The sequence below is a fragment of the Pinus tabuliformis genome, chromosome 5_2 (genome assembly GCF_031772625.1).
Source record: "Pinus tabuliformis cultivar Carrire ecotype Pingquan chromosome 5_2, CPIR1, whole genome shotgun sequence".
NCBI classification, from domain to species: Eukaryota; Viridiplantae; Streptophyta; class Pinopsida; order Pinales; family Pinaceae; genus Pinus; species Pinus tabuliformis.
In genome coordinates this window covers 529,005,149-529,018,061 of record NC_142306.1, presented here as the reverse complement: position 1 = coordinate 529,018,061, position 12,913 = coordinate 529,005,149, and the positions used below count along the sequence as shown (strand labels likewise).

Sequence of the window (12,913 nt, the reverse complement as noted above, 5' to 3'; positions counted from 1 at the left end):
ACAACTATTAATTTGATGGTATCTATAACTTATTCATCTAATTACAATTTTTCACGCATATTGGCTCGAGTTAAGTTGGAGATTAGTAACATTCAAAGAATATGTTTTTATCAAGTTTTAAGGGAAATAATCCATAATTAAATTCACTTACAAATGATGCCAAAATTCTAAAAGTGGAGGTGCTAATGATCAATGGCTCAATAAGTCACCAAGTTACACTTTAACGAAACAATCATGAACATAAATGAAAGTGGTGTCCCATTAATGCTGCACCTGCCATGCACACCTTATTCTCTCTCCAAATTTGTGGAAAGTAACTTAATGAGACCCGAGATTCTCCTACATTTGATTCATTCATTGAAAAGTTGGAATTTAAAATATGTTAAAATTTATCATTCACAAGATGTCATAAGATGGGGTTATGGAGAGTTATTTATGAAGGAAATATGCAAAAGGAAGAAATCTATTTCAATTCAAAAATTCCTCTATAGTAAGATTTATTACTATTTTTTAGTCTGGTATCATGCATTCTTGGCGTAACACTCTCTCCAACCCCTTGGACTTTCTAGGTTGAATGGGAGGTGTTACTTTTAATTAACCCAACCTCCATGGCCTCATCATGGAAATGGGGTCATAAATTTATCCTTTCCCAAACTTAACAAAATTAACTTTGGATAGTTTCATCATGTTCAACTCACTAAGATCTTTCTTGTGATGTAAATTTTATCTCGATCTGATGCTCAGATCAAAAGTTATACCCATTTAAAGTTTTTTCATTTAATCCCTCCCACATAGGAAATGACCTACCATGTGAAACCCACATGGAATCTACTTGGAACCCACATGCTACCCTCATTGAAACCCCACCACACTCAGCTAGTTCCATTTCACTTTGGGTTCCAATGTGGCTAGGCTATATTTATGTGGCACATGCAACATCACCTAGACCATGGACCCATGAGTCTAGCCCTTAGCATGATATTTTGTTAATTTATGCTAAAATTGGTTTATATAAAATTCGATGTTAAGAACAACTTATCTATCACATGCCAACTCATTTAATTGTCTCCTAGGATAAATACTTGCTCGCCCTTCCACTAAACCAGAGTGCCAAGGCATACCAAGGCCTTATGGTAGACCATTGCGACACACCATGAATTTATGCATAAGATGATGAGCTTATTCCCATCCCATAGCTTCTATCGATTGTGACACCGCACCATAGAAGTATTTCCTATGATTCGTGGGCTTCTATAGTGCACAAATACTCTCTGTGTGCTAAACCTCCTATCTGTCATGGCTATCTTTGATCAAATATGGAACAAAATTCTCTCGAAAGAATGGATGACTCTTCCTCCTAGTGGCCCGATTATAACATAGCTCAATAGCCTACTAGTGGTCAATTTTGACTACATCAACTCTTAACTAGAGTTACCAAATAGTCTCCTCTAGATTATTTTACATAAAAAACACATGGATATCCCATTTTCCATAAATAATGGGGTTGATGTGGCATCCTCCTGAACTATAGGTATGAAAACAAGAAAGTCAACTTCTGAGTGGCATAACGTTTGCATGTAGAATTTGATTGAATAGCTTCTTGTGTCGTTGGAAAGGTCTCTATGTGTAGAATAACATGAAAAGGTGCTGCACTAAAGAGGCAAATTATTACCCCCAAAAAGTGTTGTTTGATGCCTCAAAATAATCCTGAAATGTTTCAGACCTTGTTTTGCCAAACTGGGTCACGCCGGTAAAAATGGTCCCGTCAGATGATTCCTCCACTTTTTCCACTCCAAATGCATCAAGATGGATTAAAAACAACATAATGGTCCAATTTGTATCAAAATATAAATTATGAATTGCAATCTTGTGGTTGGATTTATTAATCGTTGGATGATGTAAGACCTAGGCATTTATTATGAGGCTTAAATTATTTAATTATGGAAAAGTTATTGATCAATAACTCTACCATGGATATAGGACATTTTCTTAGGAAATTGGGGAGAGTGGATCTCATTAATGAGTAAGTAAATAATTTCCAGCTAATGAATAAAAGAAGAGGTAGTTACTAACTACAAACACAATGTTGAAAAACTGGTCCTTTTATCCTATATTGCAGTTAGACTCACAGAGTTCATAGCTAAAGCAAGGAGGTATACTTGAAAAAAAAGGAAAAAATATAAGAAAATGTTAAGTTGGATTGTAGTCCATTGAATCTTGGGGGAACTCATTCAGGAGAGGGATTCAAGGTTGGGAGGAGCCTTCCAGCTCTAGTATTATTTTCTAGGGAAAAAGTCAAGTTGGTTCCCAAACAACTTGTTATTTGTTTTATGCTAAACATTTTTATATGAAACATGAGTGTTATTATATTACGTGCAATATTTCTAAACGTTTTATGCAAGAGAATGGAAAATAAGACAAAATTTTATGCTTTAAGTATTATAAGAAAAGTAGTGTAGGACATGTTATAAAATGAGAAGTAGATACTTCATGTTATAACATGTCCTGCACTACTCTTTTTATAAAATGACAAGCATATATTTCATGTTTATACTGATGAAAATATTAGATAAAATTTCTAGATACATGAAAATATGAAAAATTAGATATTGAATAACATAGTAGAAATAAAATAGTTTTATATGGTATGTTGGTAGCATTCCTTCTTTCTATAAAACTTCAAAGAAAAAAAGACTGTAATTACAAATCTAAAGACATACAATGGTGAAGTCAAAATGGATTAATACTTCAAAAATAATGGAATTTGGAGCCATGCTAGTATGTCAAACAAGTTTAATTATAGGGTGAATGCACGAATATGGGTCACACTTTTGGGCCAAATGTGGTGATGAAATTTTAAAATTTTACTCTTTTATCGAATTGAAGCCCTCAAAATTCATATAAATATTGTGAATTTTGATTCAGAGTAAAATGACAATTTTTTGAGAATTATGTTGTTGTCATAATGATAAAATTTTCAAATTCTTTTAATTTCATATAATATGTCAATTTTCCATTGAAGGAAATGCTTGTCCTTGCAAGGTTTCACACATCTTAAGAGGTATGTGTGTGTTCATGTAGCATAACTTAGTATAATATATATATATATATATATATATATATATATATATATATATATATATATATATATATATATATATATATGAGCATGATCTATAAGGAGAGAACTAATTTTTTCATATTATTTTTTTTTTATACAAAATTATATTCTTTTATTATTTTTCGAAGTTGGCGAAGTAATATTTCAATTGCATTTTGCAAAAACAACTGTCTTCACATAAGGGTTTTTTCAACTATTTTAATAATTTCAATACCAAGAGTACCATTTTGAAGAGGACTCATAAATGAAGATAGTTGTATTTTTTAATTTTTTTCGTTGTTTATATTTTATGTTATTGATTTTTTATTCAATCTCTTTAAAATTGTCCAATTTTTTTTAAGCAATATGTTAAAAGAAATTAGATGAAAAATATCATATGAATTCAAAAATGTAAAACTCGGATTCCTTAATGAATCCAACGTGATCAACTCCACCACATAAGGGAAAATTTTCCCCTAAGTCAGCTAGGGTACAAAATGATGTTGCATAAAATTTTGTAGAAGGGGTGTTGAAATTATGGACTTTAGGAATTCAAAAGCTTGATCGAGAACTTAAAATGATCGATTGAGCACTTAAATTTCATATTCAAATAGCTCAATCAAGGGTTTCATAAACTCTTGATCAAGCCTTTATAAATTTTTTTTATGAAATCTAATATTAATTTTAAAATTTAATATTAATATTATTAAATTTATTAATTTTGGATTAATATAATATTAAATTTAATATAATATTTTTTTTTCTATATTATAATATATATTAGCACAATTTCATTAATAGATGTGGTTGATATACACCGTAGGCATCAGCAAAAAAGTCATTAACACAAATAGTCAGATAAGTTGACTCAATATCTTAATTTTTTTTGACCAATTTTTTTTTATCAATCTGAAATATTAAAATATAATATTTTTAAAATCCTAAAGTAATCATAACCTAAAGATACCGAAAGAAATAAAACCTCAACAATTCCAAATGGAATACATGAAGTGCTCTACGTATCTCTGATGGAGGTAGTTGGAACATTAATATTTTGGAAAATTTTAGATAAGATTTCCATGGAAAATATCATTTTTCATATAGGAGAATGTACACCACATTTTAAATCTTGCATAATTTTAAATATATTTATTCTAAAAATTAAAATCGTTATATGTCATCAAAATAAAAAATATTTAAACATAATATTTTAATTGTCAAAGTATTTTAAAATTTTTGAAATATAGAGGGGAGAAAGAGGGAGAGAAGAGTAAGAGAGAGAGAGGGGGACACAAATATGGAGATCAGGAGAGAGTGGAGGAGAAATATAGGGAGCTCGAGAGATGGAATTGGAGGAAAATATAGGGAGGGAAGAAGTTCAATACATATATAGAGAGAAAGGTGCAAAGAGAGAGGGGAGGACACAAATATGGAGAGGAGGAGAGAGTGGAGGAGAATATAGGGAGATTGAGAGATGGAGTTGGAGGAAATTATATGGAGGGAGGAATTTCAATACATATATATAGAGAGAGAAAGGTGCATAGAGAGAGCGGGAGTGACAAGGGAGAGATTGAGAGAGAGTGCGTATGTTTGGGGGTGAGATAGAAAGACAAATAAGGAGAGATGGAGAGAAGGGGGATAAAGAATGAGAGAGGGAGAGGTATATTCACCAAAGTTGGAAGACAAAGAGAGAGAGAGAGAAAGAGAGAGGGAGAGAGAGAGATGAGGGGGAGAGAAAGAGAGAGAGATGAATGAAGAGACTGAGGACTTGAGAGGGAGGTAAGAAGAAATACATATATAGAGAGAAAGGTGGAGAAAGAGAGAGGGAGTGACAAGGGAGATGGAGAGAGAGGGAGAGAGGAGGGAAGAGAGGTAAAAGGGGAGAGAAAGGAAGAGAAGGGGAAGATAGAGAGAGAGGGAGAGAAGGGGAAGATAGAGTGAGAAAAAGATGGAGGGATATAAAGATAGAGATGAAGAAACAATGTGCATGTTTATGGGGTGATATAAAGAGACAAATAAAGAGAGATAGATATATTGGTGGAAGGGGGAGAGAGGGAAGAAGAGAGAGATAGTGGGAGGGAGGGAGAGATAGATAAATATGAAGAGAGATCATGTGTGTTTGGGGGGGGGGGGGTGGGGGTAAGATAGAGATACAAAGAAGGAGATACGGAGGGAGATATCAATATAGATGGAGGGGGGAGTTGTGATAGATGCATTGATTTCAGTGTACATATTATCCTATTTTAATTCCTGCATTATATGAATTGATTTCTATGTAGATGTTTATTTCTAGTTATATTTCATTTCTTTCATTGGATGAATTGATTTCATTAAATATGTTATTTTCTAATCCTATGTGATTAAGTTTGGATTAGGTGCATTGATTCCAGTGTAGACGTTGATTCCTAATCCTATTTTATTACTAGAATTAGATGCATTGATTTTAGTGTAGATGTTGATTTCTAATCCTCTTTGATTGCTTGCAGTATTAGATGCATTTATTTCAGTGTAGATTTTGATTTCTAATTCTATTTGATTGTTTGCATTAGATGCATTGATTTCAATGTAAATGTTGATTTCTCATCCTATTTGATTGCTTGCATTAGATGCATTGATTTCAGTGAAGATGTTGATTTCTGATTTGATGTAATTAGATGGATGGTGTATATTAATTTCAAGGTAATTAGATTAACATTGTGCATTTATTTCAATGAAAGCATAACAAAATTATTGACAATGTGCATTATGACTAAGATTTTGTAGATAACCTCAAACGAAATAAAATCAAATAAAACTTATATTTGTAACTTTTACACCTCCATACCATTTAAAATTGAATAGAACTTATTTAAATCATATTTGAGTTTTTAAAACTTGAATAGAACTCATTTCGATCATAAGGAATTGTTTGAAACACTTGCCTAGCTAAGTAAATCTAGGAAAGTTGATAACATTATATAAAATTATAGAAATGTTGTCATATATTGTTTTTTAACTTATATATTAAATTTCAATAAGATTGAATTATATCATGTTATGAGTAAGATATTGTAGATAATCTCAAAAGAAATAACATTGAATCAAAATTATTTGTTATTTACATGACATCTTTTAAATTGAATAAAAAATATTTCAATCATATTTGTGTTTTTTAATTGAACCTTGAGATAAGAAATTGATTGAAATACTTAAAAAAATTGACCATGCAATAGTATATGGGTGAGTCACAAAAAAAATCATATATATATATATATATGGCTGGCTTTAAAATTCAAATATTAAAAAACAAAAATTGAATTGTAATAACATACACGTTGATTGCATGAAAAAACACTTTCTACAAGACAATATGAAGCAAGATTGTAATTCTTTCCATGTTCAATATTAAATTGATACATGATATATTTTAGTTCATTTTAATTATTAAAGAGGTTTGCATCATAGTAATATTTTACTTATATCATATTATGAATAAGCTCTTGTAGATGACCTCAAAATAAATTTAAAATTAAATAGAACTTATTTGTTGTTTACCATACATATTTTAAAATTGAATTTAAAACTTATTTCAATCCAATCATCATATATTATAGTTTATTTTAATCATCAAAGTGAATTTCATCATAACTTAAGATTGTACTTATTTTCTTAGCATATGAAACTGAAATCAAAATTGTTATATTTTCTAATAAAAGTTATAGTATATAGAAAAAAATTAAACTAGTGAAATAATTTTAACAGACCCATAATCTAAAAAACTTAATGAACATCCATTAACAAAATTAATACAAATCCATAAACTGAAATAATGAATATATCAATAATTTATCCATATGAAAATATATATAAATTACAAATATCACATGAGCATCCATAAACTAAAAAATGTTCATATACATCCATACATTATCAATGTATGAAAATCTACAAAGTTTGTATCACATGTAAATGTGCCCTATGAAATGGGCCTAAGAATATACAAACTATCCACTCTAAGTACCACCATAACTCCTATGTGAGTTCTGTTGTGCAAAGTAATTATCCATAACTTGCTGGCATTGCAATATAACACATTCAAATTCAAACTAATTACATCATTATTTGTAGAAAATAAATGATAGGAAAATACACGATATTTAACCACATTTTTAATTAAATATATGAATCTACTAACTCCATTTGAGTCCAAATGCAATTCAAATAGGACGGGGGTCTGATGAATCTGGGTTTGATGCTCCCCTACTCATGGCTCAATGATTGGGGCTTGCATCAATGGACCCGCATCATCAGTGCCTCTATACCCAACATCCCACTCATGTGTCCACATAACCAAGACATCAACAACACTCTACATATGGGCTTGTGTACACAATGGAAAGAACAAATTATAATTAGTCTATGAATTAGTTATCATATATGTGTAACTTAAAAAAAGAAAATGTTGAAATATTAGGAATATCTTTTTGACCTAAACTACTCATCCATGTGGCTGTACATAGTGACTCTCCTCCACATTGGTGTTATGAGGTGGAGGAGAATCCATGGAAACATGTTCTAGTGGAGGATGACCTGGTTGATCAATTTCCCCTCGGATGACCTTATAAGCTCATGCATGTAGTTGGGCTATGTATACATGTTACCATGATCTTATTAATATAAATGCAATATAATACGAACTAGAAATTAATATAAATAATTATGTATAAATTGACAATAAGATTCAAAAGTTATATATATATATATATATATATATATATATATATATATATATATATATATATATATATAGATATATATAGATATATATATACCTGGTCTGTATCATGTGGGTTGTGCACTCTCCAAGTGTCACGGATGGCATCACGCCACATACATGCATATGTAAACATCTGGTCAACAACTAAACTCGCGAGAAATGAATCATCACGTAAAGGAACTGGCCATTCACGAGGAAATGGTGGCGGTCTGCTAATATTTCCATGCAATGCAACACATACACTTCCCAATGATGTCTGCATGCTATCTGCAATGGTCTCCCTCATCTCAACACCAAGCTGCAATGACTCCTCTAGCTCTGTTGGAAATACCATGCTCTGAGATGGTAGTGGAGACACTCTTAGAGGAGGTGGTAGATTCCTAGGGGCCCTACGAGCCCCCTCACAATCATATGTATGTCCCAAGATAGGCCCATAATAATGAGATCTAGTATCAGTCTAATACGACCTCATATGTAACACAAACTCTCTCTCTCTCTCTCTCTCTCTCTCTCTATATATATATATATATATATATATATATATACTTGGAAAAATAAGAAACAACTTGGTCATGGTGGGGGAACTGGTGCCAAGATCCAATGAATTGATCATACACAAAAGGTGTTGCATCAATATTCTTAGAGTGTTTCAGTGGAATCAGGACTTTTTGTCTAGCAGGGTGATCCAGAGGGATGTCGAACAACTCCCCATAAACATCAATGTTCTTGGTGGCCTTTCACCACCTTTGAAGTATGTGGGCTTCTAACCTCATGCCTCCTAATCCTTTGTATGGACTGTAGGAGGTGGCTCTATGGGCTGACCTTCGGTATGTCTTGATCAACCTATTGATGGTTTCCAACATCAAATAAAAACTATGACTAGTAGGTGAATTGTCAGACGATGTTACACAACTCTTGAGTGATCCACATATGCTGGACCGTAACATCCTCCAATGTGATATGAGTTGTAGCATCGTCCCACAAAGGGATCAATGTTGCACTGTGATCCTCAACTTCACTCTACTAAGTGTCTGCAAACCATAAACATAATTTTACATATATATTTAACAAACTAGAAACATAATAACATATACATTAAATTCAAACAGATGAATTGAAGGCAATTTAAAAATTAAATACAATTTCAAGACATAAATACATAAAGTTTAAAGAGGATTTAAAAATGCAGGATGTGTACCTGAAATAGGTGAAGAAGGTCCACTAGAGGTAGCATGATCATCAACAGAGACAAAAGCACTGCCTATGACACTCCAACTAACAAAGTGTGAATTTTGCACCTACCTTGCACACTTTTAATTCCTTAACAGTTCGACAATTTGCAACGCAATTAAACAAAAAATAATCAGCCTTCTTCACTTGGCCCTCTTGTTACTGGCTTGCAGGCACCACAGGTCTTGTGATCCTTTCTTGGCTCTCACACCAATTTGTTGGAAAGACAGAGGAGGAAAGACACAAAATAACACAAAAAATCACAAACAATAACACGAGTTGCGACTTTTTAATTGATCACACAAACTTTATGATTACAATGAACCTGGTGAGGGGTATTTAAACTTTTTCCGACTAGTGACTCACCCAAAATAACTCAACATGCAAACACACACTAAATTCAATTTTCCCCAAAATTTTACTTAACTCGATGTGACTCAGTTAATTGACTCTCCAAATTTAGCCAACTCTTCATGCAGGAGTAATTAGCTATCTTTAACATACTAGTAGTTGCTCCTCATCATCACCAAAGAGAATCACTCTCAGTTACTTGCAGCTCCAAATTTAGCCAACTCTTCATGCAGGGGTAATTAACTATCTTTAACATACTAGTAGTTGCTCCTCATCCTCACCAAAGAGAATCACTCTCAATTAATTGCAGCTTGGTGCACGACGTCCATTTTCACAAAAAATGAAATTGTTCAATAATCATAAGTTTAGTTTTGAAATTTTGTCTAGTTTTGAAATTTTGCATGACAATAGTGGGTCGGCCAAATGTATGTATATTGGAATATATGCTTTTCTCGCTGATACTTTAGTAAAGGGAGGTTTATACAACTTCAGGATAATTTATTCGTCCTACTAGTTTGGTTTCCCCTAGGGAATGAGTAACGTAGATAGTACTTTCATGTAACGCCTCTCTTGCTTGATGAAAAGATCGAGCTTAAAAAAAATTATTATCCTAAATTTTAGGTTAAATTTTATATTTAATATTTATATTTATAATAATATAATTCTATTAAATTTATTGATTTTGAAAAATGTATGTATTTTTATCATTTTAAATCCTAAATAATGAATTTAAAAATAAGGAATTTCTTCCTCATCATAATCACCATCATGGGCAGTAAAACGCTGGAAAACAAGATGGGGTGGAAAAGACTAGAATACTAGGAGGAAACAACTGTGATTATACCAAAGCGGCCTGATCCTTTTCAACTCAATTCAAAAGGGCTAGCTGGTCAACAGTGCACTAGTAGTAGCTAGGGTTGAAACTCGAGATGCATAGATATGATTCCTTTGTCTATTCATTTGGCGGCTTAATCGTTTCACATTATGCTTTCTCTTTGCGGTTTCCCATCGGGTCTTTATCAGGGAGACTTTCTGTCCTTAAAACAACAAACAGCTTACCAGCAATACATCCGCTACAGCGCTGGGGAAAGGAAAACCATCGCCGCTCTGCTTGGGAGACACCTGGCTAAGTTAGAGAATTGGGGGTGCTTATTCTGCATTTGGTAATTCGTTAGTCGCTCCTTTTTATTTGTCAGGCGGAAAGGGGGAAGAGTGGAAAATGGAAAATTTGTGGCGAGGCTATCCACATCCATCCAAGCCGTCTTCCCAGGAAGGAGCCTGCCTTCCCCAAGATCATGGTAATGTTGGTACTGCTGAAGGTGTTCAAATTCGAACACCGATCAAATCAGTCAATTTTGGCGATCCCAGAGATTGTACTGATGTTGGTAACCCTGCAGCAACACTATTTGATGCATTTCCCAGCAAGAGCCCACATGATTACATGATGCTCGGAACAGCTTCTTCAGGGCCGCTAATGAAGCTTGGTCAGACAGATGACGAAGATTCCTCGTCGCCGATGTCGCAATGTTGGCAGAAATTCGTCGGTAACTTTTGCGATCAGGGTCCAACTCTGACCTGCAACTCGCGGCCAAATTCTTTGATGAAATCCCCTAACCCTCTTCTTCGGCCAACACGGAACCGTCAACGGAAGGAAGCAGCAGCAGCAGGAGGAGGGCATGCTCATGTTCACAAACTGGTGGAAAGACAGAGGCGGAATACGATGAAGACGCTTTGTTCAACGCTCATATCGCTACTCCCCGAAGAGTATCACAAGGTAGGTTAGGTTTTCTATATCTCAATCATATGAATAAACGTTATAGAAAACAAGAGGAAAGGGGCAGTAGTTTTACTTGTGTTTGCCACTTTTGTAGAAAAAACACACGTTATCGGACCAACTGCTGGAAGCCGTTAAATACATTGATCATTTACAAGATATGCTAATTGAACTCGAAAAGAGAAGAGATTTGCTCAGCCTCTCGAGCACTGTTAGATCTTTTTCCAGCAGCAATTGTGTTTATAAAACTCTGCAAGCTTCCCAAGCTGGCCCCTCCAATCTAACGGAGACGTTTCCGACAATTAGGGTTAGCAAATTTAGTTCGGGGATTCAAGTCACTGCAAATATTTTTAAGAACCAGATTGACTTCTCTAGTCTTCTATCAGTGCTAGAAGAAGCCGGGCTTGAAGTTGTGAGTGCTACGAGTTCTGCTATAAATGATAGGGTCTTTTATAGCACTCACTTAAAGGTATCTCTTCGTTATTATATGACCAGCTTGAATCGGGGATGCTTATCTGAATTTTTGTTTTCTATAAGTACCTTAACAGTTTCTATTTTGTAACGGTGCAGCTGCCAGAGTTTCTCCATTTTGATAGCGGTGTCCTACACAGGAGAATTGACCATTTGATGAAGGGAAACCTTCCATCACATTCACTGATAAATAATTAGTTCACTTTGCTTTTTGTCCTAGCTGGATATGTCAGGTAAAGTGGGTAATCTTGATTTTGTTTTAGCAAAGAGGTGTCAGGCTAGGTGTAAATTTAGAATGGAAGCTAAAATAATGAAATTTAAAAGAAACTTTGTCTAAATAATCAGGAAGTTCTTTTTCCTCTTTGTAATATGGTCTGTTTGGGTTCATTTTCTAATTTCTTTCCATTTTTTCCCATTTTCCTCGTTATTGCCGGGCTCTTTATTGCTGTCATTTTTGCACATTTATTCGGTATGTGATAACTCTATTCCCCTACCAATTCATGGAATGATCTTTCCTATAGATAAAGGAAACTATGTAAACTAATGTATATAATGAGTGTTTTCTCTTCATTATTGAATCCACTGATTCAGGAGAACTACATTATTCCCTTTGAATGGTGCGTGGATTGGTTATAAAGTTGTTTTCTATGTGTATTGGTTATAAAGTTGTTTGCTGTTGTGAAAATTGTGAAATTGTGTTTGTTCATTAGATTTATGACTATGTGTTTTTCATATCGAATCCACTGATTTAGAACTATTTAATTCCCTTTGAATTGCGTGCGGATTGGTTATAAAGTTGCTTGCTGGTGTCAAGATTGTGAAATTGTGTTTGTTCATTAGATTTATTGGAGAAATAGCGAATTCGTTTATATATGTATGTTTTCTCGGTATATAAATATAAAATGGTTGTCATTCATAAAATTCGTTTGATAATATAAAATAAATCTAAAATAGTTACCATTCTTAAAATTGAAAACTCTCCACCCTCCAATATATCAGAAAATTTTCCAATAATTAGGATTAGCAAACTAGATTGAGGTATTCAAATCAGTGCAAATTCTTTTAATAATCATATTTTCTTTAATCTTCTACCAGTATTAGAAACCGTAGTTGTTGTGACGGCTATGGTTTCTGCTATAAATGATTGGGTAGGGTCTTTTAGAGCATTCACTCGAAGGTATTCTTTATTATTATACAAATAGCTTCTGAAATTTTCTCTTCGGTAAACACT

At 33.3% G+C, this 12,913-nt stretch overlaps 1 protein-coding gene across 1 annotated transcript; it reads left to right on the top strand.

The window, feature by feature from the left end:
- The first annotated feature begins 10,640 nt into the window (after nucleotides 1-10,640).
- On the top strand, nucleotides 10,641-12,134 carry LOC149160056 (uncharacterized). Its single transcript, XM_089433631.1, has 3 exons — nucleotides 10,641-11,211; nucleotides 11,309-11,680; nucleotides 11,782-12,134. Exons 1-3 carry the CDS (start codon nucleotides 10,657-10,659, stop codon nucleotides 11,878-11,880), a joined length of 1,026 nt encoding a protein of 341 aa, XP_089289757.1. The 5' UTR covers nucleotides 10,641-10,656; the 3' UTR covers nucleotides 11,881-12,134.
- Nucleotides 12,135-12,913: the final 779 nt, after the last annotated feature.

What these genes read in the sequence shown, in the direction of transcription:
- LOC149160056 (XM_089433631.1), top strand. Translation starts at nt 10,657, where the DNA reads ATGGAAAATTTGTGGCGAGGCTATCCACATCCATCCAAGCCGTCTTCC. An exon ending in TCCCCGAAGAGTATCACAAG is followed by an intron (nt 11,212 to 11,308) that starts GTAGGTTAGGTT and finishes CCACTTTTGTAG; the next exon opens with AAAAAACACACGTTATCGGA. An exon ending in TTTATAGCACTCACTTAAAG is followed by an intron (nt 11,681 to 11,781) that starts GTATCTCTTCGT and finishes GTAACGGTGCAG; the next exon opens with CTGCCAGAGTTTCTCCATTT.